Source organism: Trichomycterus rosablanca, chromosome 9 (assembly GCF_030014385.1).
Source record: "Trichomycterus rosablanca isolate fTriRos1 chromosome 9, fTriRos1.hap1, whole genome shotgun sequence".
Classification (NCBI taxonomy): Eukaryota; Metazoa; Chordata; class Actinopteri; order Siluriformes; family Trichomycteridae; genus Trichomycterus; species Trichomycterus rosablanca.
Window position 1 is genome coordinate 40,531,134 of NC_085996.1, and position 26,203 is coordinate 40,557,336.

General features: G+C 41.6%; 5 protein-coding genes across 10 annotated transcripts in view; 4 read left to right on the top strand and 1 right to left on the bottom strand.

Moving 5' to 3' along the window:
• The window catches only part of tbc1d32 (TBC1 domain family, member 32), an 88,579-nt gene extending 84,196 nt beyond the window's left edge, over window positions 1–4,383 (bottom strand). For 2 of the 3 annotated variants that reach the window (XM_063002439.1, XM_063002438.1), the window contains exon 1: window positions 4,278–4,378. The gene's annotated coding sequence lies outside the window, so the exon portion shown is untranslated. Of the gene's footprint in view, window positions 1–4,277 lie in introns of all 3 variants that reach the window. The other variant, XM_063002440.1, reaches the window with a different exon arrangement.
• Window positions 4,384–5,241: 858 nt separating this feature from the next.
• hsdl1 (hydroxysteroid dehydrogenase like 1) lies at window positions 5,242–7,930 on the top strand. The gene is made up of 4 exons (XM_063002441.1): window positions 5,242–5,566; window positions 6,303–6,748; window positions 7,293–7,511; window positions 7,610–7,930. Exons 1-4 carry the CDS (start codon window positions 5,347–5,349, stop codon window positions 7,679–7,681), a joined length of 957 nt encoding a protein of 318 aa, XP_062858511.1. The 5' UTR covers window positions 5,242–5,346; the 3' UTR covers window positions 7,682–7,930.
• Window positions 7,931–11,715: 3,785 nt separating this feature from the next.
• gja11 (gap junction protein, alpha 11) lies at window positions 11,716–12,884 on the top strand. Its single transcript, XM_063002442.1, has one exon. It carries the CDS (start codon window positions 11,718–11,720, stop codon window positions 12,612–12,614), a length of 897 nt encoding a protein of 298 aa, XP_062858512.1. The 5' UTR covers window positions 11,716–11,717; the 3' UTR covers window positions 12,615–12,884.
• A 2,152-nt stretch (window positions 12,885–15,036) lies between these two features.
• On the top strand, window positions 15,037–19,259 carry gja13.1 (gap junction protein alpha 13.1). The gene is made up of 2 exons (XM_063002443.1): window positions 15,037–15,134; window positions 17,273–19,259. Exon 2 carries the CDS (start codon window positions 17,292–17,294, stop codon window positions 18,135–18,137), a length of 846 nt encoding a protein of 281 aa, XP_062858513.1. The 5' UTR covers window positions 15,037–15,134; window positions 17,273–17,291; the 3' UTR covers window positions 18,138–19,259.
• Window positions 19,260–21,728: 2,469 nt separating this feature from the next.
• On the top strand, window positions 21,729–26,056 carry gja12.1 (gap junction protein, alpha 12.1). 4 transcript variants are annotated; one of them, XM_063002446.1, is made up of 4 exons: window positions 21,729–21,781; window positions 22,258–22,323; window positions 22,566–22,622; window positions 24,094–26,056. In XM_063002446.1, exon 4 carries the CDS (start codon window positions 24,110–24,112, stop codon window positions 24,791–24,793), a length of 684 nt encoding a protein of 227 aa, XP_062858516.1. In that variant the 5' UTR covers window positions 21,729–21,781; window positions 22,258–22,323; window positions 22,566–22,622; window positions 24,094–24,109; the 3' UTR covers window positions 24,794–26,056. The 4 variants fall into 4 exon arrangements, with proteins under 4 accessions (XP_062858516.1, XP_062858514.1, XP_062858518.1 ...); XM_063002448.1 differs by having other exon boundaries at window positions 21,735–21,781; window positions 22,277–22,323; XM_063002444.1 differs by lacking the exon at window positions 22,566–22,622 and having other exon boundaries at window positions 21,730–21,781.
• Window positions 26,057–26,203: the final 147 nt, after the last annotated feature.

Genomic DNA, 26,203 nt, shown 5'->3' on the forward strand with positions numbered 1-26,203 from the left:
ACACACGGAGACAGATAGTGAGTGAGTGAGTGTGTGAGTGAGTGAGTGAGTGAGTGAGTGAGTGAGTGAGTGAGTGAGTGAAGTGAGTGAGTGAGTGTGTGAGTGAGTGAGTGAGTGAGTGAGTGAGTGAGTGAGTGAGTGAGTGAGTGAGTGAGTGAGTGAGTGAGTGTGTGAGTGAGTGAGTGAGTGAGTGAGTGAGTGAGTGAGTGAGTGTGTGAGTGAGTGAGTGAGTGAGTGAGAGTGTGAGTGAGTGAGTGTGTGAGTGAGTGAGTGAGTGAGTGTGTGAGTGAGTGAGAGTGAGTGAGTGAGTGAGTGAGTGAGTGAGAGTGAGTGAGTGAGTGAGTGAGTGAGTGAGTGAGTGAGTGAGTGAGTGAGTGAGTGTGTGAGTGAGTGAGTGAGTGAGTGAGTGAGTGAGTGTGTGAGTGAGTGAGTGAGTGAGTGAGTGAGTGAGTGAGTGAGTGACGTGAGTGAGTGAGTGAGTGTGTGAGTGAGTGAGTGAGTGAGTGAGTGAGTGAGTGAGTGAGTGAGTGAGTGAGTGAGTGAGTGAGTGAGTGAGTGACGTGAGTGAGTGAGTGAGTGAGTGTGTGAGTGAGTGAGTGAGTGAGTGAGTGAGTGAGTGAGTGAGTGAGTGAGTGAGTGAGTGAGTGAGTGAGTGAGTGAGTGAGTGAGTGAGTGAGTGAGTGAGTGAGTGAGTGTGAGTGAGTGAGTGAGTGAGTGGTGAGTGAGTGAGTGTGTGAGTGAGTGAGTGAGTGAGTGAGTGAGTGAGTGAGAGTGAGTGAGTGAGTGAGTGAGTGTGTGAGTGAGTGAGTGAGTGAGTGAGTGAGTGAGTGTGTGAGTGAGTGAGGTGTGAGTGAGTGAGTGAGTGAGTGAGTGAGTGTGAGTGAGTGAGTGAGTGAGTGAGTGAGTGAGTGAGTGAGTGAGTGAGTGTGAGTGAGTGAGTGAGTGAGTGAGTGTGTGAGTGAGTGAGTGGTGAGAGTGAGTGAGTGAGTGAGTGAGTGAGTGAGTGTGTGAGTGAGTGTGTGAGTGAGTGAGTGAGTGAGTGAGTGAGTGAGTGTGTGAGAGTGAGTGAGTGAGTGAGTGAGTGAGTGAGTGAGTGAGTGAGTGAGTGAGTGTGAGTGAGTGAGTGAGTGAGTGAGTGAGTGGGTGAGTGAGTGAGTGAGTGAGTGAGTGAGTGAGTGAGTGTGTGAGTGAGTGAGTGAGTGAGTGAGTGAGTGAGTGAGTGAGTGAGTGAGTGAGAGTGTGAGTGAGTGAGTGAGTGAGTGAGTGAGTGAGTGAGTGTGTGAGTGAGTGTGTGAGTGAGTGAGTGAGTGAGTGAGTGAGTGAGTGAGTGAGTGAGTGAGGTGAGTGAGTGAGTGAGTGAGTGAGTGTGTGAGTGAGTGAGTGAGTGAGTGAGTGAGTGAGTGAGTGTGTGAGTGAGTGAGTGAGTGAGTGAGTGAGTGAGTGTGTGAGTGTGTGAGTGTGTGAGTGAGTGAGTGAGTGTGTGAGTGAGTGAGTGTGTGAGTGAGTGTGTGAGTGAGTGAGTGAGTGAGTGAGTGAGTGAGTGTGTGAGTGAGTGAGTGAGTGAGTGAGTGAGTGTGTGAGTGAGTGAGTGAGTGAGTGAGTGAGTGAGTGTGTGAGTGAGTGTGTGAGTGAGTGTGAGTGAGTGAGTGAGTGAGTGTGTGAGTGTGAGTGAGTGAGTGTGTGAGTGAGTGAGTGTGTGAGTGAGTGAGTGAGTGAGTGAGTGTGTGAGTGAGTGAGTGAGTGAGTGAGTGAGTGTGTGAGTGAGTGAGTGAGTGAGTGAGTGTGTGAGTGAGTGAGTGAGTGAGTGTGTGAGTGAGTGAGTGAGTGAGTGAGTGTGTGTGTGAGTGAGTGAGTGAGTGTGAGTGAGTGGGTGAGTGAGTGAGTGGGTGGTGAGTGAGTGAGTGAGTGAGTGAGTGTGTGAGTGAGTGAGTGTGTGAGTGAGTGTGTGAGTGAGTGGGTGGGTGAGTGAGTGAGTGAGTGTGTGAGTGAGTGAGTGAGTGTGTGTGTGAGTGTGTGAGTGAGTGTGTGTGTGAGTGAGTGAGTGAGTGAGTGTGTGAGTGTGTGGGTGGGGTGAGTGTGTGGTGAGTGAGTGAGTGGTGAGTGAGTGAGTGTGTGTGTGAGTGTGTGAGTGAGTGGGTGGGTGGGTGAGTGAGTGAGTGTGTGAGTGGTGGTGAGTGTGTGGTGTGTGTGTGTGTGTGTGAGTGAGTGGGTGGGTGGGTGAGTGTGTGTGTGAGTGTGTGAGTGGGTTGGGTGTGTGAGTGTGTGAGTGAGTGGTGAGTGAGTGAGTGTGTGTGTGAGTGTGTGAGTGAGTGGGTGGGTGAGTGTGTGAGTGTGTGAGTGTGTGGGTGGTGAGTGAGTGTGTGAGTGAGTGTGTGAGTGAGTGGGTGGGTGTGTGAGTGTGTGGTGAGTGGGTGAGTGTGTGAGTGGTGTGTGTGTGGTGTGTGGTGGGTGGGTGTGTGAGTGTGTGTGTGGTGTGTGGTGAGTGGTGTGTGTGTGGTGTGTGAGTGTGTGGGTGGGTGGGTGTGTGTGTGGTGAGTGTGTGGTGAGTGGGTGGGTGGTGAGTGAGTGGTGAGTGTGGTGAGTGAGTGTGTGTGTGGTGTGTGTGAGTGTGTGGGTGGGTGAGTGAGTGGTGTGTGGTGAGTGTGTGGGTGGGTGTGTGTGTGGTGTGGTGGTGGTGTGTGGTGAGTGTGTGAGTGTGTGAGTGAGTGGGTGGGTGAGTGTGTGAGTGGTGAGTGAGTGGTGTGTGAGTGGGTGGGTGGGTGTGTGTGTGGTGTGTGAGTGTGTGGGTGGGTGGGTGTGTGAGTGGTGTGTGAGTGTGTGGTGAGTGGTGAGTGGGTGGGTGGGTGTGTGGTGTGTGAGTGAGTGAGTGGGTGTGTGGTGTGTGGTGTGTGAGTGGTGTGTGGGTGGTGTGTGGTGTGTGTGTGTGGTGTGTGAGTGGGTGGGTGGGTGTGTGTGTGTGTGAGTGGGTGTGTGTGTGGTGTGTGAGTGGTGTGTGTGTGGTGAGTGTGTGGGTGGGTGTGTGGTGTGTGAGTGAGTGTGTGGTGTGTGGTGTGTGTGTGAGTGTGTGTGTGGTGGTGTGTGAGTGGGTGGGTGGGTGAGTGTGTGAGTGGTGTGTGAGTGTGTGAGTGTGTGTGTGTGTGAGTGTGTGAGTGGTGTGTGGTGTGTGAGTGAGTGAGTGAGTGTGTGAGTGGTGTGTGGTGAGTGAGTGTGTGTGTGTGTGTGAGTGAGTGGTGGTGAGTGTGTGAGTGTGTGAGTGAGTGGTGTGTGTGTGAGTGAGTGTGTGTGTGAGTGAGTGAGTGAGTGTGTGAGTGAGTGGTGGTGTGTGTGTGGTGTGTGAGTGTGTGAGTGTGTGTGTGAGTGAGTGTGTGAGTGGTGTGTGTGTGTGTGTGTGTGTGGTGAGTGTGTGAGTGAGTGAGTGAGTGAGTGAGTGTGTGAGTGAGTGAGTGAGTGAGTGTGTGTGTGAGTGAGTGAGTGAGTGAGTGAGTGAGTGAGTGGGTGGGTGAGTGAGTGAGTGAGGCTGTCAGGCTGTTTACTTGTGCTGCAGTCTCTGAACCCATGGTGATGTTAAGCTTCGGGGTCAAGACTGATTGTCAGGTATAAGACCTACAGTATGTGGCTCATGTGTGGTCCTCGTTCTCAACATCTCCAGTTCATCTCACTTGCAGGTCTCCACACAGAAAGGACTCAGAAGCCAGGACCTTCTCGCTGTGAGGTGACAGTGCTACCCACCGAGCCACCGTGCCGCCCGCACAGTCAAATGTCCGAGGTCTGGAGTTCCACTAGTCTTGTACTATAGGTTTAGAACTAATGACACCAGTTATGTAGTCCAGTCAGTGGTGGACCTTTTCCACATATAGATGAGGACCACCATTAATGAATATTGTTGAAAACTGTTCATTGTAAACGATTCTAAAAGATTTCAGCAGACCAGTGGTGGCAAATAAAAGGAAAACAATAATTTAAATGATAAACAAACGAATGTATTATATTTATATATCTAGTATACATATTTTATCCTACATAATGTTCCATCCATCACATACAGAGTCTCATTTACTTGTGGAATAAACAGCAATGCGCAGTAAATCCTGATACTGATACTGATACTGTTTTGTGGTAATTAAACTCCTCACATATACTCGTTATTAGTGTTTATTTTCCTTTAATTCGTCACATTCGTCTGTAAGTGCTCTCCTTACGCTAATCTAGTTAGCCAGCAGGCTAGGTAACATAGCAAGTCTGAAGCGAAAGAATTGAGAAAAAAATGATGACTTTACCTTTCGAATTCATATTCTTCTTTGAAAATGTGCTTTTAAAAATATATATATTACATTTATGTATGTATGTATGTAGAAGAGGTATAATTAAATACTAGTACAAGATGTTCGACTGAATCGGTGACCAAAATAGAACTAGTCTACAGTATAGGAGTTTAGGAAAGAATTACAAATCACTCGATTTATAATACGTAGTTCCCTAAGTAGGTAGTGTGTTTAATACTGTTCGACTGTACTGTAGGGCACTAATGCAGGGAGTATGAAGCTATTTGACATACAAGCACGTTTCTATGGAGACCAACACGCTTGAAACGCAAGCTGATTGAATCGCTGAAGAAAAAGCTTTTTGATTTATTTAAACATTTTGTTTATTTATTTATTTTTATCTTAATGACACATATTTGTGTGTATATAAAACGATGCGTTATAGTTTATTTAATTATTTATTTAATTACAAGAGAGCCCGTTTTGACTTTGAACGTGTGTATTCCAACTTGTTCTGCGTAAAAAGTTGGTGCATTATTCTGGTAAATTCTATTTAAGTTTAAACATAATAAAAACAATGTATGTACTTTTTTTTATAAACATAACTATATTACAATAAATACTGGCCAAGCTTGTGCAAAATGCATCGAAACATGAACGACATATTATGCGTCCGATTTCATGCATTGCTCACTATTTAGTGCTCTAGTTGGTAAATGTGATATTTCATAAAACATACTTAAAATAGCAGTGTTAAATATATAATACAGGTACAAAATAATACGCTTAACACCAGTGATAAAGTGCGAACTTTTGCATTCTTGCTTTTAAATCTGTAGTACTAATTTGCTGCACACTTTGTAGGGAGTAGGGAGCATGGGCGTGATTTGGGACACAGCTCATTGTGCGTATTGGTTGTGTGAGCCGGTTGTTCTTCCGCGTTGCATGTTTTGGTTCTGTCACTGACTGTCAGTGCATGAAAACAAGCAGCTCACTGATCTTATACTATAGAAATCTAATTATAGAATTAAGTTAAGAATTCTTTCTAGAACCAGGTAGTGATTTAGGGAGGTTTTATTCAGGTATGGCTGCTGTGGATAGCTTTCCTCTGCTGTACAGAGAGATTGCCAGGTCATGTGGTTGTTATATGGAGACGCTTGCATTAGTGGGTGCAGTATATACTGCAGGTACAGCAGTGTGTCTAATGCATGACTGCTATAGGTTAATCAGACTGCACTTCATACCCCGTCTGATGAGCTCTGGAGACCTGGTGCACCGGTATGGACGATGGGCCATCATCAGTGGTGAGTTTATGAAGGACTTCCCAGCTGAAGCCACATGTAGCTGGAGTTTTGGTCTTTTAGAGATTTCTGCAAAGCTACTGGAACTTTACTGACACTGTACACAGTCGAGCAAGCTTTACTTTGGCATTATTTTGGAGCTGCTGTGCAAGAAAGAAAGAAATCGCAGCTCCTAAATCGCCTTTGCTGCTCATCACATGGAGGAAGAAAATGCAGAACTACTGTTCCATGTACTTTGTAATTGAGGCTAGCCCTATTTATATGGGCGCTGGGATGATGCAGTGGGTCCAGTTTACCTGGAACTTGGGCAATGCAATAAAACACCTCAGACAGGACTCCTATCCATCGCAGGGCCTCAGACATAGCCAATGTCCGTATGTAGACGCCCTCTGCTGGCTGATGGATGGTGTTGCACTGCACATAGACGGGGGATAATGGAGATCAGTGCGTGACCCTCTGTGTGCGATACGGATCTCCGTATGATCCCACCTGGTGCAGGTGAAATGAAGCGGTCGTGGCTGCACACGTGTCGGAAGGGCGTGTGTTAGTCATGACCCTCCTCGGTCAGGAGTCTGTATGTTTTGTTTTTCAGTTAGTCCAGTTTCCTAATACTCCTAAAAAGATGCCAGTAGGTGCACTGGCGACTCTGAATTGGTGGATGAGTGTGGTGTTCTCTGATAAACTGCCGTTCTCTGATAAACTGCCGTTTTGACTGATCGTCGTGTTTTTTCTTTTCCAGGTGCATCGGAGGACATCGCTAAAGCCTACGCCGAGGAACTGGCGAGGCACGGCGTGAGCCTCATCCTCGTCAGCCGGGACGTCAGCAGCGTCCGGGATTCCGCCGCGTCCATCTCCGAGGCTCACGGCGTGGAGACGATCTCGGTGGAGGCAGATTTCAGCCTCGGTCCTGCAGCCTGCACCTCCATCGTGAACGCCGTCGCAGATAAAGACGTGGGATTCGTGGTGAACTGTCTGAGTTCTCATCTCCACGTCTCCCAGAGCTTCCACCGCCTGTCTGAAAGTGAACTGTGGCACGTCATCAACGACAGCGTCTCCGCAGCATCGCTGATCACCCGGCTGGCACTGCCCGGCATGGTCGAGAGACGAAGAGGGGCGGTGGTTAATATTTCGTCGGGGCGCTGCTGCAGATCCTCTGAGGGGACAGTCGTGCTCTCTGCAGCCACGGTGGGGGTTCTGATGATTCCACCTGCACCACAATGTCCAGGCACACGGGTTGATTTTTAATGTTGGGTTCGGGTCACAATACTCTGAACAAAAGAGCTGTGGGTTTTAAACTGGAAGGTTGTGGGTTCGAATTCCAGCTTGCCCTTAAGCAAGTCCCTTAACCCTCTCTGACCCCAGCTTCCAAACGAGCTGTGATACACAGAAAAAGAATGTCATTGTACTGAACGCGTGTATGGTGTCCCCTCACAGCACAGCTTCTGGTTCTGGGTTCGATTCGCAGGTCCTTTCTGTGTAAAGTTTGCATGTTCTCCTCGTGTCTGTGTGGGTCTCCTCCCAAAGTACAAAAACATACAGGCAGGTTCATTGGAGATGAATAAATGATAAATTAAGGCGTCTCACCGGCCCCTAATAATGTATGTTTACGATTAAACAGTCCCAGCGTTCCCAGTACCAGCACCGCACCACTCCAGAACCGACTGACGTCCAGTTTCCTGGTAGCGCTGTATCAAAAAGCTTGTTTCTCACGTATTTCTGTGTGTTCCAGGCTTTCCTGGATCATTTCAGTCGGGCCCTGAGGTACGAGTACGCCCCTCAGGGGGTGTTTGTACAGAGTTTGGTTCCGTACAGAGTGGCCCCCCGGGATCCCGAGGGCGGGTTCATGACATCGTGGTTCGTCCCGGAGCCACGCGTGTACGCCAGACACGCCCTGTCCACGCTGGGCGTGTCACACAGGACCACAGGATACTGGCCTCACACATTACAGGTACACGGCGGTGTAAAGCACAGCACATCTAACCGCTCAGCCCGATCTAACGTCTTCGTCTTTCTCACCTTCGTTTGTTGTTTGTTTGTTTGTTTCAGCTTCGGCTCGTGCGCTGTGTGCCGGAGTGGATCCGTCTGCTCGGATCTCGACTGATGTTTAGGACTGTTTAAAGTTCCTTTATTTATTTATTAAGATGTGGACTGGCTTGGATAACACACACACAGGATGGATCTAACTTAAGCTACTAATGATTTGAGAAGAATCATCGTGCTGTATTTATCTATAGAACATTAATGTATGTATCTGTATCACTCTGCTGATCACTGTCCGTTCAACTTAAGTCCTAACAGTGGCACCAGCTAGGATTGGTGCTCTATAGGTGATGTTAATAATAATATTATAGAAAATAAAAGATTATTTCTGCACGACTGTCACGCCTCATTCAGTACACACTACAACAGTGTGGCTTCATACAGTAGACACGGAGTGCGTGTGCTTGAGCGGCCTGCCTGCAGTCCAGATCTGTCTCTTGTTAAAAACATCGGCGCATCATGAAGAGGAGAATCAGACGAGCAGCTGAAGTCTCATACCCACAGGACCACCACAGAGCAGGTATTATTTAGGTGGTGGATGATTCTCAGCACTGCAGTGACAGTGAGGTGTTTAAAAACTCCAGCAGCGCTGCTGTGTCTGATCCACTCATACCAGCACAACACACACTAACACACCACCACCATGTCAGTGTCACTGCAGTGCTGAGAATCATCCACCACCTAAATAATACCTGCTCTGTGGGGGTCCTGTGGGGGTCCTGACCACTGAAGAACGGTGAAAGGAGCTAACAAAGCATGTAGAGAAACAGATGGACTACAGTCAGTAATTGTAGAACTACAAAGTGCTTCTACTGTATATGGTGAGTGGAGCTGATAACATGAACAGTGAGTGTAGAAACAAGGAGGTGGTTTTAATGTTATGGCTGATCGGTGTAAATGTCAGTGATAACTGAAGTACTGAAGGATGTTTTGGTTCATATGGAGCCTCCCAAGTTTTTTTCTTTGCTAGAAGAAGCCGGACGGTGAACTGTGTGAGTTTTAATCCACCGGGTCTGTAACCATCAGCTTCTTCTGCTCTGGTCTGGTGAGTAAATTATAAACTTACACTACGACTAGTATGAGTGCATCACGTTATATTTACATTATCATTATTAAACTATATTTATAAAGTCAAGCATCAGTTCTATAAGTGTTTATAAAGATAGTGTTTGATTTAGTCAGTGATTGTGTTTCTGCTGACAGTAGAGCTGAGCGGTCGGGTCATAAATACTGATAATTGATCATTAAAATACTTAAATCATTACAGATTTACTCTAAACACTCAGGATTCAGTGCTGATTATTTATCATGTTTTATAGGATTTACGTCCTTTATATTCAGGTTAAAAACACATCAGATAATGTCAGTGTGTTTCAGTTCTGATTCATTTAAATAAAAATTTTGAAATAAAAAATAGAAATTTTAACCCCAAATCAGAAAAAGTTGGGACAGTATGGAAAATGCTAATAAAATATAAACACAGAGTTTCTTACATTGACTTTGACGTTTATTTGATGTCAGACAGGATGAAGCTGAGATATTTCATCTTTTATCTGCTCAACTTCATTTCATTTATTAATAAACATCCATTCCTGCATTTCAGACCTGCAACACATTCCAAAAACATTTGGGACTGTAAAGCATTTACCACTTTGTAAGTTACCGTTCCTTGTCACCACTTAAAAGAGGTTTTGGCACCGAGGAGACCGAGTGATTTAGTGTTTCAGCTTTTATTTTGTCCCATGCCTCATCTGACCACAATACACGTTTCCACTGTGTGATGGTCCATCCTAGATGCCTCCGAGCCCAGAGAAGTGGACGCCGCTTCTGCACATGGTTACCATAAGGCTTCTTTTTTGCACAGTAAAGTGTTAAGTATGATTAGTGCAGTAACTCTGTATTGTAGAGCTGATAAAGGTTTGATAAACTAATCCCTCACCCATGTGGTTATATCAGCTAGTGTTGAGTGGAGGTTCTTGATGGCGTCTGAGGGATGGAAGATCACGAGCGTTCAGATTAAGCTGCACCCTCCACCTTTACACACTGAAATTCCTCCTGATTCCTTGAATGGTTTAATGATATTCTGCACTGTAGAGGGAGAACATGCAAATCCCTTCTGATCTTTCTTTGAGGTTCATTGTTTTTAAACATTTCAATTATTTTCTCACACATTTGTGGACAAACTGGATCCTCTGATCATCTTTACTCATCAGAGACTCTCAGCCTTTCCTGGATGCTGCTTTTGTACCAAACCATGATCACAATCACCTGTTTACATCACCTGTTTAACATCACATTATTATTTAGTGTTTTACCTCAATGAAATGCAGGAATGGATGTTTATTAATAAATGAAATGAAGTTGAGCAGATAAAAGATGAAATATCTCAGGTTCATCCTGTCTGACATCAAATAAACGTCAAAGTCAATGTAAGAAACTCTGTGTTCTTATTATTTACTTTTATTTACTTTTACACACAGTGGGTATTTGTATCTGGCTGTTGGTATTTATGTACAATATGATGTACAGACGATGTACAGGTTATTCACATGTGTTTAAACATCCACATTTATAGAAAATATGTAGAAAATATAGAAAAAATATCAAAAAAAAATTAAAAATTTCATGAAATTAAATTAAAAAAAATAAAAAAATTAAATTAATAATCATATAATTTAAAAGTAATGATATTATAACACTGATTTGGCTTTATTAGTCTAATAATTACTGCACATTTATTCATTTAATCACTGTCTGTTTTACCACCACTTTCGCCATCCTGGTCAGGGTCACAGTGGGTCCAATTCACTGGGCAAAACTCTAAACAGGTCGCCAGTCCATCACAGGGCACACACACACACACACACGGTAATTTTGTGTCTCCTGTTCACCTCACGTACATGTGTTTGTTTTGTGGAAGGAAACCCACACAGACATGTGGAGAACATACCAAACTCAACACAGAAAGGACCCAAACTGCTTCACCTGGGAATCAAACCCAGGACCCTGGTGAAGAAATACAAGCAGGCAAAAAAATGTATAGTGAATTTATTTATATGCAGCTCTTAACACTGAGACCTTCAGTTCTTCTCTTAAAAACCAACCACAAAAGTATGTGGACGCCCTATCTAATGATCAAATTCATGTGTTTCAGCCACAGCGATTGCTAACAGGTGTAAGAAGTCAATTATACACAGTTTAGGGAAGGACCTTTCCTGTTCCAGCATGAAGCTTCAGTGTCCTGCACAGAGCCCTGAGCTCAGCCCCACTCAACAGCTCTGAGATGAACCGGTTTAAAAGAACGTTATTATTTCTGACAAGGTTAAATCCTTGGTTCTCACCAGATTGTGGAACTTATCATCAGAGACCTTGTTCAGCTCTTATCAATAAGCACAAACATCTTCGTATTTCTTCTGATCCTTCCTCCCACCCTCAGACCAGCTAACCGTCGTCTGTATGACGGACAATAGCACCACTGTCATTCCCAATCAAATCTGTATGTAAACGCCAGAACGGCCAAAAGAACAGCTAGAGATTCGAACCCTGGATGAAAGAGGTCATGAGCTAGCACAAATGATTGCTGTTCCACCTGAGGGCGCCCCCTTCAGAAGATACAGTCAATCACTGACAGTCTGTGTAGATGCCCAGCAGGTCAATAGCACTGATGTAATTCAAACCTGGGTCTTAGTGGCAGTGGGCTAGCAAAATAGACCTCTGTGCCACCCGAGCACCTATGCCAGGGTGGCACGGGTAGTGTGGGTGCTTTGAGCTAAAGAGCTTGGGGAACCCAGATTGTTTTGAGGTAATTTATATAGGCGTTCACTGGGTACACTGGGTTCCTCCCAAAACATCCCACTGGGGGCATTAACAGCTGTGTGTATAATATATATAGTGGATAAATAGTGGGTACTGGTCTTTGATCCAGGGTGTATTTTTGGGTTACACCCATATTTTAAAGACCCACCTCAACCCTAATCAGGATGGTCTCAGAGAAACCATAGTTCCACACATACTGTTCACGTCTGAGACCTCGATGTGGTCTTTAATTTATGGTATTTATGGTATTTATGGTGTTTATGGTGTTTATTCATTCAGGTGATCCTCATAACCGAAGATGGGCGAGTGGGACTTTCTTGGACGTCTGCTGGACAAGGTTCAGAGACACTCGACAATGGTGGGGAAGATCTGGCTGACGGTCCTCTTCGTCTTCAGGATCCTGGTGCTCGGAGCCGGGGCGGAGAAAGTCTGGGGGGACGAGCAGTCCGACTTCATCTGCAACACCCAACAGCCGGGCTGCGAGAACGTCTGCTACGACCACGCCTTCCCCATCTCCCACATCCGCTTCTGGGTCCTTCAGATCATCTCTGTGTCCACGCCCACGCTGGTTTACCTGGGTCACGTCCTGCACGTCATCCACCAGGAGAAAGAAGTCAGGGAGGTCATGAGGAAGGCCCAGAACGATCACGTCAACCTGTTCCTGAGGAAAGGTCTCAAACTGCCCAAATACAGCAACGACAATGGGAGGGTGAACATTCAGGGTCGCCTCCTGAGGAGCTACATCCTAAACCTGCTCTGTAAGATCTTGCTGGAGGTGGGGTTCATCCTGGGCCAGTTTTACATCTTCGGCATCACCCTGCAGGCACAGTACGTCTGCACCCGCTTCCCCTGTCCTCACAAGGTGGACTGCTTCCTGTCCAGACCCACCGAGAAGAACATCTTCATTTGGTTCATGCTGGTGGTGGCCTGCGTGTCTCTGCTGCTCAACCTGGTGGAGGTCGTCTACCTCTGCGTGAAGCAGGTCAACGAGTGCCTGAGCAGGAAGAAGGACTACACCGTCACCCCCGTCACCCCGGTTCTGACCAAGAAGAACTTCGAAAACAAAGATCACGTCATCCAGAACTGGATGAAGCAAGAACTGGGCCTCCACAGGAAGGAGCTCGGCAACGACGTGGCCAAGTGCACCATCCTGGACGAGCACAACGTCACAGACGTAGAGGAGGTTCATATCTGAGCCACATGCTTCTGTAAACACCACACAATCTTTCACAAGGTCGTTTTGGGTAAACATTCGTGGAACCGAGCATGTGGTGTTGAGTTAAAACCCTCCGAATCTGCAGGACACGTGTTTCAGTTCTTGTGTTAAACTTCTGATAATATTTACGTAGATTTATAATTAAATGATGGAACTTTTTGTGGTTCTGTGGCTTTGAATAAAATCAGGGTTAGTGCTGATTGGTACCTGCTTTCAGTCTAAACCTGTATGCTGGTGTTGAACCCAGTTTTGCCCATGTTCTTGTGTTGTGGATTTGATTTTTAATAAATATTCCATTTATTTTAACTTAACCCTCCTGTTATGTTTACGGGTGAAATTTACCCGTCTTAATGTTTCAAAATCTAAAAGGATGTAGTTAAAAGTATTTTTTGGTATGAAACTTCATTGATTTCACTTATTAAGCCAAGCAGAAGGAGTTAATAATGAAATATAAACAATGATTATTGGGATTTTTTGGTTTCTGACACTTTTGGATAATTAAACGTTGACAAATTGACGAGGGTTAAATAATAATTACTTTATATTTAACAGTTTACTGAAATGTCGTCACACTTTGTCTCCAGTGCACTGATTAATCAAAAGATAAGATACACAATACACATAATAGGTACACACAATATATACATATACAGTAGTACAAAATAGTATTAATATATAGATGTCAGGTTTAATATAGTACTTGGTGAACTGCTGTACCCTGTTCAATAAAAGAGCATGAAAATGATTCCTCTGGTGCAGACTTGTTCTTGATTTGAGTGTCCAAAGCCACAACACTAAAATATATTCTATAATATAGCACTGATACAAAGCCAACATTTAATATTATTATTATCTTTACTGTGTCTGCCACAGTCATAACACCAGTGCAGTTATATACACAAATTATTATTATTTAAGATGAATTATCAATTAATCAGCAGATTTCCCAATCCTACAAGAATTAAAAGAAATAGGAGCTTTACCAGCTTTAATTGTCTTTGTATGCTATGCAAATGTATGTAAATGTATGTGAATAATAAATGCTCAGAAACTACAAAAGTAAAGTATGGTGTTCCACAGGGGTCAGTATTGGGACCTCTATTATTTACACTCTATATGCTTCCATTAGGAACAATGATTCATAAACATGGCATGCAGACGACACACAGCTGTGTATATCAGTCAAACCCAGTGACACTAAAACAATCAGTAAGATTGAAGATTAAAGTGTAAACAACATAAAAAACTGGATGTGGTGTAATTTTCTTTTACTTAATTCAGATAAAACTGAGGTTTTACTTGTTGGATCTAAAGCTGTGAGGGACGAGTTCTCTAACCTGGTGCTAAACCTAAACACTTTCTCTGTTACTCCCAGCCCAGATGTAAAAAACTTGGGTGTCACAATAGATTCAGATCTTTCCTTTGATACACACATTAATAATATTACTAGAGTTGCTTTCTATCATCGGTGTAATATTTCTAAAATAAGAAATATACTATCTGTTAATGACGCCGAAAAACTGATCCATGCGTTTATAACTTCTGGGTTAGATGATTGTAATGCTCTTCTAACTGGATGCTCTGGTAGATCCATAAACAAACTCCAGTTAGTTCAAAATGCAGCAGCTCGAGTGCTAACTAGAACTAAAAAATTTGATCATATTACTCCTGTTCTATCATCTCTACACTGGCTGCCAGTTAAATACCGCATTGATTACAAAATACTTTTACTAACCTATAAAGCGCTACATGGTCTGTACCACAGTATCTGAGTGAGTTTATTAATCACTACAGCCCAGCGCGTCCACTTCGTTCACAAGATGCAGGGTTACTTATAGTTCCTAAAATTAAAAAGATCACGGCTGGTGGAAGAGCATTTTCTTACAAAGCTCCACAACTCTGGAATAATCTTCCTGCCTCTGTTCGGGACTCGGACACGTCTCAATGTTTAAGTCTAGACTAAAAACATATTTATTTTCTCAGGTTTTTGATTAGTCTTTTCAAACTAGGGGTGTGTGGCTCCGGTCCTGGGGGTCTGGGGTCAATGTTTAAGAAATATAAATTCTTTTATTATGCTTTTTATTTATCATATTTTTATATTAATATTAGGTATATAATATCTGTTTATTTAATCTAAGCCTAGTTCAAGTTCATCCAAGCATCCTCTAGACCACCCAAAAGTAAAATAAGGTTCTTCTCAAGGTTCCTAGGTTGTATTTTAATCTTTTTAAATATTAAACTGCACTTAAAAATAAGTGACGTGCAGGAGAAATGAAGAACAGATCCTCATAAGATCACGGACCGCTTGTTGTCTCCATTTGTAAATGATTAATTACGCCGTTCGTCTCGGTGTGTGTAACGTGTGCTGATCAGGACTAGGTGACACGCCGATCAGAAGAATCATTACACAAGTTCTGCAGGCCAAAAACTCAAGGTTCAACCAGGGTTAGATATCACTCACGCTCCGGAGCGGCTTCCACAAGATCTACAGCCAAACGGGTGAGTGAGAAAAAAATCAGCTCTAATGAAATAAAACTTATTTAATGTAAATATTAAAGGTTCATATCAGAGATCAGTGATGATTTAATAGATATCATGCAGGAATAATAATAATCAAATAATGTTACCAACACAGTCAAATAATCTGTATAGAATTTAATATATGTTGATTATAGTCGTTAACAATCTATTGATTATAATCCGTACTCTTATATACTCTGTAATATAATCTGTATTGATTACAGCGTCTATTGATTATAATCTGTATTATATATAATATGTATTGATTATAGTTTAAATTGATTATTGTCTGTACTATAATCTGTGTTGATTATAATATGCATTGATTAAAATTTAAATTGATTATCATCTGTATTGTTCATAATCTGTATTATATATAATCTCTATTGTTCATAATCTGTATTATATATAATCTGTATTATATATAATCTGTATTATATATATACTCTGTATTATATATAATCTCTATTGTTCATAATCTGTATTATATATCATCTGTATTATATATAATCTGTATTATATATATTCTGTATTATATATAATCTGTATTATATACACTCTGTATTATATATCATCTGTATTATGTATACTCTGTATTGTATATAATCTGCATTATATATAATCTGTATTATATATACTCTGTATTATATATAATCTGTATTATATATACTCTGTATTGTATATAATCTGTATTATATATAATCTGTATTATATATACTCTGTATTATATATAATCTGTATTATATATACTCTGTATTGTATATAATCTGTATTATATATAATCTGTATTATATATAATCTGTGTTGATTATAGTATCAATTATATATCATATGTATTGATTAGTGTCTATTGATTATAATCTGTATTATATATAATCTGTATTTATTACAGTCTGTATTGATTATGGTCTGTATTATATAATATTTATATTAATTATAATCTTTATTGTATATAATCTGTATTGTTTTGTTAATTTGACCCCAGACACCCATAGTGTTCGTGTTTTCCCAGCACAACCCAGTTGTAAAAACGTGACATGCACATTTATAGAACATATATATTATATATACTATAAATAGACTATATTTCATTATTAATTATTTATTATTACATGTTTAAAATCTCTGGATTATAATTTATTAGACATTTATAAGACATTAAGCAATATATTTAACATATTTATATCATCATACGTATATAGTTGTAGTTTAGTAGAAATAATACATGTTTATTATTTTTGTGCTGTAGTTTCCACTGTGTTACAGAAACAAATATGTAGATCATTAATCTGGTCAAATAAATAATATATACTGTTAGAAAAGTGTATTATTTATTATTTAAAATATTTACCTGAATTATGTGTCATTATAAACAGAATATAGATGTATATAGATGTAATATTTGTAAATTAACCTGATTATAAAATATAATTTTAATTATTATTAAAATATTAATTAAGCAGCAGCAGGTTCACTATAGTGATTATTAGTCCCATTAGTCCTGAGTTCGATTCCTAGGTGGAGCTGTCTGGGTCCTTTTTGTGGGAAGTTTGGCATGTTCTCCTCGTGTCTGTGTGGCTTTCCTGGAGGTGAACTGGAGACACAAAATCGGTCGTGATGGTACACCCGCTTCTTTTCATCTGCATCAGGCGGGTTCATACGGAGATCCGTATCATGCACAGATCTCCATTATCCCCGTCTCTGTGCATCTCCTCCTCATAACTGCTGCAGTTACGACCCCTGCTGGCTGATCGATGGCGCTGCACAGAGACCCTCAGACCAGCAGACTTATTTACTAATATGGTTAAAGATGGTTTACTAATTACTAGGGTTTATAAATTAGGTAATAAATTGCTAGGTAGCGCTGAAGTTTGTGTTTAAATAATATAGAGATGTGATGTACCACACCCGACCGTGTCCCTGAATAGAATAAAGCAGGTAATAAAAATAAATGAATGAATGAGTGAATAATATCTGTTCTGTATTTTTATCTCTGCAGGTAAAGATCAGTAACAGGATGTTAAATATTTTAGTTAATATAAACCCGTTATTATTAAGAAATAAATGACTGATTAAACACGACTATTGATTTAGTTTATTCTTATATTTCCTCCCAGGTAGGAAGCATTAAAGACGATGGGAGACTGGGGCTTTCTGTCTGTGCTTCTGGACAAGGTCCAGTCCCACTCCACCGTCATCGGGAAGATCTGGATGAGCGTCCTGTTCATCTTCAGGATCCTGGTGCTCAGCGCAGGAGCCGAAAGCGTCTGGGGCGATGAGCAGTCCAGTCTGGTCTGCAACACCTTGCAACCCGGTTGCGAGAACGTCTGCTACGACTGGAAGTTCCCCATCTCACACATTCGCTTCTGGGTGATGCAGATCCTCTTCGTGTCCACCCCGACTCTGATTTATCTGGGCCACGCCATCCATGTCATCCACAAGGAGAACAAACTGAGAGAGAAGATCCAGAAACAACTGGGGAAAACGTTAAAGGAGCCCAAATACACCGACGACAAGGGTCACGTGAAGATCAAGGGCAACCTCCTGGGCAGCTATCTCACCCAGCTCTTCTTCAAGATCATCCTGGAGCTGGCCTTCATCGTGGGACAGTACTACCTGTACGGCTTCATCATGATCCCCGAGTTCGCTTGCTCCAAAAAGCCCTGCCCGTACACCGTCGAGTGCTTCATGTCACGCCCCACCGAGAAGACCATCTTCATTATCTTCATGCTGGTGGTGGCCTGCGTGTCCCTGCTGCTCACCGTGATCGAGGTCTTCTACCTGCTCTGCACCAGGGTGCGCTGTCGCAGGGGGAGTCGGCACCTGAGGAACGCCACCTCGCCCGAGAACCCGGCCAGTCTGCCTCTGACGTGGTCGCCGGACGATCCTCTGACACAAAACAAGCTGAACATGCAGTACGAGGATCAGGCGCATAAGCCCAACAGCGCCGCCGAGGTCAAAACGCTCCTAGAGGGGCATTAGGTTTAGTTTTAGATTTAGGTTTAGTTTTGGTTTTTAGAAGAGCTAAAATATTCCATCGTGTACCTGAAGCACTGTGTTTAGAGTAATGATCACCACACACTCATGGCCCAGTTGATCTGTAAATAAATTAATAAAACTCGTCTGACAGACTTACAGTAACTTTACACCAAATAAACGTCAAAAATGCTTTTCTTTTTTTAATGCATTTTTCTCCTGATTTTAGTGCGTCCAATTTTTTACCCAATTGCGTTACGCCTCCTCTGTACTGATGCCGACTCCTGCCCCGATTGAGGAGAGCGAGACACACACCCCCTCCGACACATGTGCAGTATTGCCTGCATCTTTTCACCTGCTCGAGGCGAGTTCATATGCGGATCAGCCTTGTGTGCAGAGAGCCACACCCTGATCAACAGATTATTCCTCTACTCTGTGCAGCACCATCAATCAGCCAGCAGAGGTTGTAATCTAGCCTATCCGGCTCCCTCCCTGTATGAACAACAGCCATTCGTTGTTCATGTGGCCGCCCAGCTCAGCCGGATGGCAGAGCTGAGACTCGATAAGATGTATTAGAAATCCCAGCTCTGGTGTGCTAGTGTGCTTTACCACGGCTCCACCTGAGCAGCAAAAATGCATTTCTGATTGCTAGGTTTTCAGACAGACCCCGTTTCTACAACTAGTGACCCAACAACCTAAATATATACTAAATAGAACTGGTAGTTGGGGGTGCCCGTTTTGACACAGAAAGACGATTTTTGTGACTTTGAAGTAATAAAATAGTGATATTGTTAGTAGATTAAGAGACTCATTACATTTACCCGTGTTTATCTGTGTTTTTCTCTCAGTTACATTTTCACTTTTACTACTAACTAGTGACCTCAGAATGTAGGCTTAATAAGTCAGGTTCTAATCATGAGCTAAGATATAAAAGTACGTAAGGCGTCTGTGTGTCTCCTTTTATTTGAAACTGGTATTTTTATTGACTGTTGTGACTCCGGTTGCCATGTTATGCCCTATTCCGTCAGTATTTGATCCCGAGTAGGACATTATTATAAAGGATAAATAATGTACAGTAAATAAAACGAATAAACATTTTTATATCATATATTTTTATAAAACATTCAATATATCTGAGTATGTTGTATTCTTTATTTAACAAAAAAAGAAAGAACCAAAAAAAGTTTAAATGTTTTGTTCAGAAATTGCTTTTCAAAACTGGAAGATGGAACCGGCATAAACTTTTTATCAATCAGGTTCGGGCTGTGAGAACACTGTGCTAGACATTTAAAACAATAATAATAACAAAAAACAATAATAATAATAATATTAATAACAATAATAATAACAACAATAATAATAATGATAATAATATTATTAATAATAATAATCATCATCATCATCATCATAATAATATTAATAATAAAAATAATAATCACCATCACCATCAATCATCATAATAATATTAATAACAATGAATATAATAGTAATAATAATAATAATAATAATAATAATAATAATAATAATAATAATACTAATAATAATAATATTAATAATAATAATAATAATAATTTACATTTTTTACATTTCTGCATTTACTCAAAGTGACTTACAGTACTGTGACAGTATCTTGTCTAAGGGCCTTGCTCAAGGGCCCAACAGTTTGCAACCTGGCAGTAGCAGGGCTTGAACCAGCAACCTTTTGATTATTAGTCCAGTACCTTAACCGCTAGGCTAACTGCCTACTACTACTACTAATAATAATACATCTGAGGCATTTAGCAGCTGAGGTTTTTACCTAAAGCGGCATACACTGAATACATTTTAAGCAAGTGAGGGTTGAGGGCCTTGCTTAGGGGCCCAACAGTGAGAACTTGGTGAAGATGGGCTTGAACCAGTACAATACCTTGACCACTGAGCTAATAAAATTAAATAAGGTCCGACAGTATTTTTAAAATGATCATTAATCTACACCAATCACACGCAGGAAGAATCTAAATGAAAAAGCTGCTCCTGCAGTTCAAGGGTTTGTCTTTACTGCAACATACACTGAATCTATATGCTAAAATAAACATACACTGAATCTATATGCTAATTCAGGCATGACTCTAGTTTCTGTTAGTTCCTGATATGGAGACACTTTTGTTGTAGATATTTTACAGTTTAATTGTTTAATCCTGGTCACCGCACCTCACTGTGATCGTGGTATTGATCTGCAGGATTGAGTAATTTTTTAAATAATTCAGCTTCATTAATGTGTCGTAATGTTTAAACAGATGAAACCTGATGGTGAAATCTGAGTAAGAGGAACACTTAGTTATTTCCTTTTATATATTTATATTTATGAGTTAATAAAATGTGTCCTAATAAAATAAGTGAATGTTATGAAAGAGTGCGTGTGCTCGAGCGACCTGCCTGCAGTCCAGATCTGTCTCCTATAGTAAATGCCGGCCGGGCGCATCATTAAGAGGAGAATGAGACGACGGCGAGCACGGACTGTTGAGCAGCTGAAGTCTCGTATCCAGCAAGAACGGGGAAAAATTCCACTCACAAACCTGCAACCATCAGTGTCCTCAGTTCCTCACACATTAAGCAGTGGAATGAATAGGAACACTGATGGAACACAGGGGGAAACACATGGGGAACACAGAGGGGAACACAGGGGGGAACACTGGGGGAACACGGGGGGAACACGGGAGGGAACACGCCCCCGTCCTGACTTTACTGGAGCTTGTTATTAATATTTACAAACTACAATGAAGTTGATCAGTGAAACATTAGAAATCAATAAAGATTCGAGAGAATTAACACATCACACATTCTTCTTTATAGTGCACTTTACTAACTGTCCCAACTTTTACTGAAATGGGGTTTGTATTTTGGTGCATCTTAAATAATCTGTATAATTTGTGTCTATTAAAAATGCACAGAAATCAGAAGGTTAACTGAATAATCTCTGATGTGCTGTCGGCCGACCGGGTCTCATGTAAACACGATTGTTTATGTCTTTGCGGTGTCGCCCTGTCCAGAGTATTCCTGCCCTGCATCCAGTGTTTGTTCTTGTGTAAATATTGCAGAAATATTAAAACCTTAAATGAGCTGCACGATTACTAAATCTTTAAATACAAACACCACGAGGCACTGAGCTCCACATCACATGAAAGATCTACGTTTTTGTTGTAGGATCAAGGTTCAGGAGGGATTTCTCGAGCTGGAAAAGCTCTGCATTCTTTCTAAAGACCAAAATTCCAGGTTATTTCTGATAGTAATGATTTACTTATATTATATTGACGTTACTTCCTGTGTGTAATGAAATCATTTCTACAGAATCATTAAAACATTATATCTATATTAGAAACCTCCGGGTCTGACGATGGTTGTAATTGTTTAAAACCCCACGCTGCCTCACGTGGACGCTCCACTGGAGAACACGAAGCGTGTTTAATGATTGATGGTTTCTCCCGTCCTGACCGACGCCCCCGTTCCCTGGAACGTCCAGGTAACGCGGTATCTGTGGAGGTGAGGAGCGACGTGACAGGGTTCTGATACTGTTGTGAAATCAAACATGAAGTAAAGGTCAGCGGAGACGCCCAGGACATTTTATCTCGTTCTGTTCGGTTATCACTGCAGCTGTGGTTTTTGACTCGCAGGTACGTAAATAACGGAGTTTTATTTAAAATTATTTAGTTTTTGACTGACGTAAAGCTTTTATTAAGATTAAGAAGTTTTCATTAAGCCTTTAAGCTCTAATACTTGGTTGACTTGGTTGAATGTTGAATCTGATGTTTGTTGGAATAATGTATAATATATTGCATTATTTATTATGGTGCAGATTCTGGTGTTTACTCTGTCACCTAAATAACTGTGTTATATTATACAGATCCTGCAATTTCTCACTTATTTAGGGGATCCTAAACCACTGATAGATGTTGCACAGATCTGTAGGTTGAATTTAATCAAATCATGTAACTCAGAGTTCAGAACATTAATATTAAGTTATGAGTTATTGGTGATTAGTTATTGATTATTAATGATTAATTATTAGTTATATGTTTCAGTCTCTGTTCTAACTAACATGCATGAGTTTTAATTCAGCACCGTCGCTTCTCTCTGCTCGTTTTACCAGGTTATTTCTGTTCCTACAGTTTCAACCTTGGACTTTTGACACCAGTTTTCAGATCTAAGAAGCACCGTAAGTACCTGCTTACAGTTTCATTTATGAATATTATTTAATAGCAGCACACAATCTGGTACAATAACATGTTTGTATAATGAGAAGAGCCCATACACACACCGATGAGGCATAACATTAAAACCACCTCCTTGTTTCTACACTCACTGTCCATTTTATCAGCTCCACTTACCATATAGAAGCACTTTGTAGTTCTACAATTACTGACTGTAGTCCATCTGTTTCTCTACATGCTATGTTAGCCTCCTTTCACCCTGTTCTTCAACGGTCAGGACCCCCACAGGACCACCACAGAGCAGGTATTATTTGGTTAATGTTATGCCTCATCGGTGTATACTGTAGTATAGAGAGTAAATGATAAATTAATAATAAATTCATGAAAATAAAAATAAACTGCAGTGCCTTTCCACTGACGTTTATTTGATGTCAGACAGGATGAAGCTGAGATATTTCATCTTTTATCTGCTCAACTTCATTTCATTTATTAATAATCATCCATTCCTGAATTTCATTGCTCAGCGTCCTCGGTGCCGAAACCAGAGATGTTTACAAGTCACAAAACACGAGTTCAAGTCAAGTCACAAGTCTTTAGACTAGAGTCTGAGTCAAGTCACGAGTCTTTAGGCTAGAGTCCGAGTCAAGTCACGAGTCTTTAGGCTAGAGTCCGAGTCAAGTCACGAGTCTTTAGGCTAGAGTCCGAGTCAAGTCACGAGTCTTTAGACTAGAGTCTGAGTCAAGTCACTAGTCTTTAGGCTAGAGTCTGAGTCAAGTCACGAGTCTTTAAGCTAGAGTCCGAGTCAAGTCACGAGTCTTAGGCTAGAGTTTTATTTGCATTTTGTATCCTGTCCCAACTTTTTCTGATTTGTGGTTGTAATGCTTTACTGCAAAGATCTGCACATTTTATTCAGTGTTGTTCTTTTGAATGTTGATAAAACGATATGATGGTCCGATGGTCCGGCCAACAGTCCAAGTCCCGGGGTTCTCAAGTGGCTCCTTGGGAAAATGACCTGCTCACCCCTGACTTGGACAATCAGACACTTTGGGTGTGTTGGAGAAGCTAGCTCTCTCTCTCTACATAGACGCATTTGACGTCGTCCTGTGCTGCGCTCCCGAGAAGGAGGCTGTTCCAAATCCTAGATGCCGTAATATCCTCACTACTGAGGCATCTTAATATTTCAGTGTTATTTTGACTCGAGAATGAGTGAGCATCCGACGCTGCCTTAGTGATCAAGGCAATCCCAGAATTCATTGCAGGTCGGGTGCTTCTCTCTCACAGAAAAATAAACATGGCTGACGGTGCGGACAAACGAATGGAGTTCTTTTCAAACGTAAATAAAATATTACTGATTTTTAACTTGTATAAACTTGTACCAAGTGTTTTTATTTGCAAGTTCGGGCTTGTCAGGAAATGTAACCGTTTTCGGTACATGAAGGGAGATGCTATATTGACATGTTAGCGTGCTGTGCTACCTCAATCCATTGGTTTTAATGGCAAGATGCTAAATGCTAAACCTGATGAAATCGCTGTCTAAGTAGCGCGTTCGAATAACCTGACTTATAAGTCACTGACCTATTAGAATCCTCTCTATTGAGGCAGCTGCCTGTGTAGACATTAAGACAGCAAGGCAGCTCACTAGGTTTTCGAACACACACTTTATCACAATCTATAGATGTAGGAAAAGTTTGTGAACCCTTTGAGATGGCTTGAATCTTTGCATCTAACCGTACATCTAACCAAGTACTAACAGTGTTTGTTTTCCTCTCCACTAGATAAACGTTAGCAGAAATGGGTGAGTGGGGAATCCTCTCCAAGCTGCTGGACAAGGTCCAGTCCCACTCCACCGTCATCGGCAAGGTGTGGATGACCGTGCTCTTCGTTTTCAGGATCATGGTCCTAGGAGCCGGAGCGGAGAAGGTCTGGGGGGACGAGCAGTCCAAGATGGTGTGCAACACCAAACAGCCCGGCTGTACCAACGTCTGCTACGACCAGGCCTTCCCCATCTCCCACATCCGCTTCTGGACAATGCAGATCATCTTCGTGTCCACGCCGACGCTCATGTACCTCGGACACGTCCTGCACATCGTCCACAAGGAGAAAAAGATCAGGCAGCACCAAGCCGAGCACCAGGGCGGCAAGCAGCCCAAATACACCAACGACAGAGGGAGGGTGGAAATCAAAGGTGACCTGTTGGCCAGCTACATCACCAGCGTGATCTTCAAGATCCTGCTGGAGGCCGCATTCATAGTGGGTCAGTACTACCTGTACGGCTTCGTGATGGTTCCCGAAATCAGGTGCACCCGATACCCGTGCCCCCACACCGTCGAGTGCTTCATGTCACGGCCCACAGAGAAAACGGTCTTCATCATCTTCATGCTGGTGGTGTCGTGTGTTTCTCTGATGCTGAACGTAATCGAGGTGATATATCTGATTTGCCAAAGATCCAAGAAACAACAGGGCAGGAAGTACTGAGGGTCCTCTGGGGGTAATTTTTGGACAGGTCTGAAATGGAGGACTATATAAACACAAAGACGTTCTGTGATAAATAAAACGATGTTGTGTGCTTGATCTGTGCAGATACCCCAGCATTCAGGGTTGAGCAGTTACACAATACAAGCACACTGTACAGCCGAGTTAGGTGTTTTATTCACACCATCACTATCAGGTGTATAAAATCAATCATATAAGATCAATCGTTTGATTTAATGTTGATGGTAACAGTGTTTCTCTTCCAGCATGACTCCCGTGTTTGATAGTAGTTTTATGAGTCTGATGTGAAGGAACTTCAGGGACCTGCATTCAGGATATTCCACAAGTGCATGGTCAGATAGTAAATACACACATTTTTCAGCAATGTGTGCAGTCTTAACCCATAACCCTAAACCTTAACCCTAAACCTTTAACCATAACCCTAAACCTTAACCCATAACCCTAAACTTTAAATCATAACCCTAAACCTTAAACCATAACCCTAAACCTTAACCCTAACCTAACTTTAAATCATTTTACTGCTAGTTATACCATGTACCTGTATGTGACAAATAAAACTATAAAACTGAAATTGAATCAGAAACCATTACCCCTCACCCTACACCCTAATCTTTAACCTTAACCATAATTCTTAACCCTAATCTTTAAATCTAACCCTAACCCTCATCTTTAACCCTAGCCCTAATCTTTATCTCTAACCCTAACTATGAAGCCTAATATTTATCTCTAACCCTAATCTTTAACCCTAACCCTAAACCTTAATCTTTATCTCTAACCCTAATCTTTATCTCTAACCCTAATCTTTATCTTTAACCCTAACCCTTAACCCTAATCTTTAACCCTAACCCTAAACCCTAATCTTTATCTCTAACCCTAATCTTTATCTCTAACCCTAATCTTTAACTTTAACCCTAACCCTTAACCCTAATCTTTAACCCTAACCCTAACTCCTAACCCTAAACTTTAACCCTAATCTTTAACCCTAATCTTTAACCTTAACCCTAACTCTTAACCCTAATCTTTAAATCTAACCCTAACCCCAATCTTTAATGCTAAGTTTTAACTTTAACTCTTAACCCTAATCTTTATTGCTAACCCTAACACCTAACTTAATCCTACGTCTTGACTCTAACACTGAACCCTAGACCTTAACCTTAATCCAAACCCTAAATCCTAAACAATATTTTGTATTTAAAAAAAAGTGTAAAACATGATAATAAATAAAGATTTTTATTTATACTTTTATTTTAGAATTCTTTATTTAAATAAAAACTTTAAACTTTCTACTAAATAAAAAAAGTCGCTTCATAACCAGTGAGCAGAAGATGAAGCTGATGAAGGATTAGTGCAGTAAATAATAATCACAGCACTCCAGACCCTTTTCCACACGGC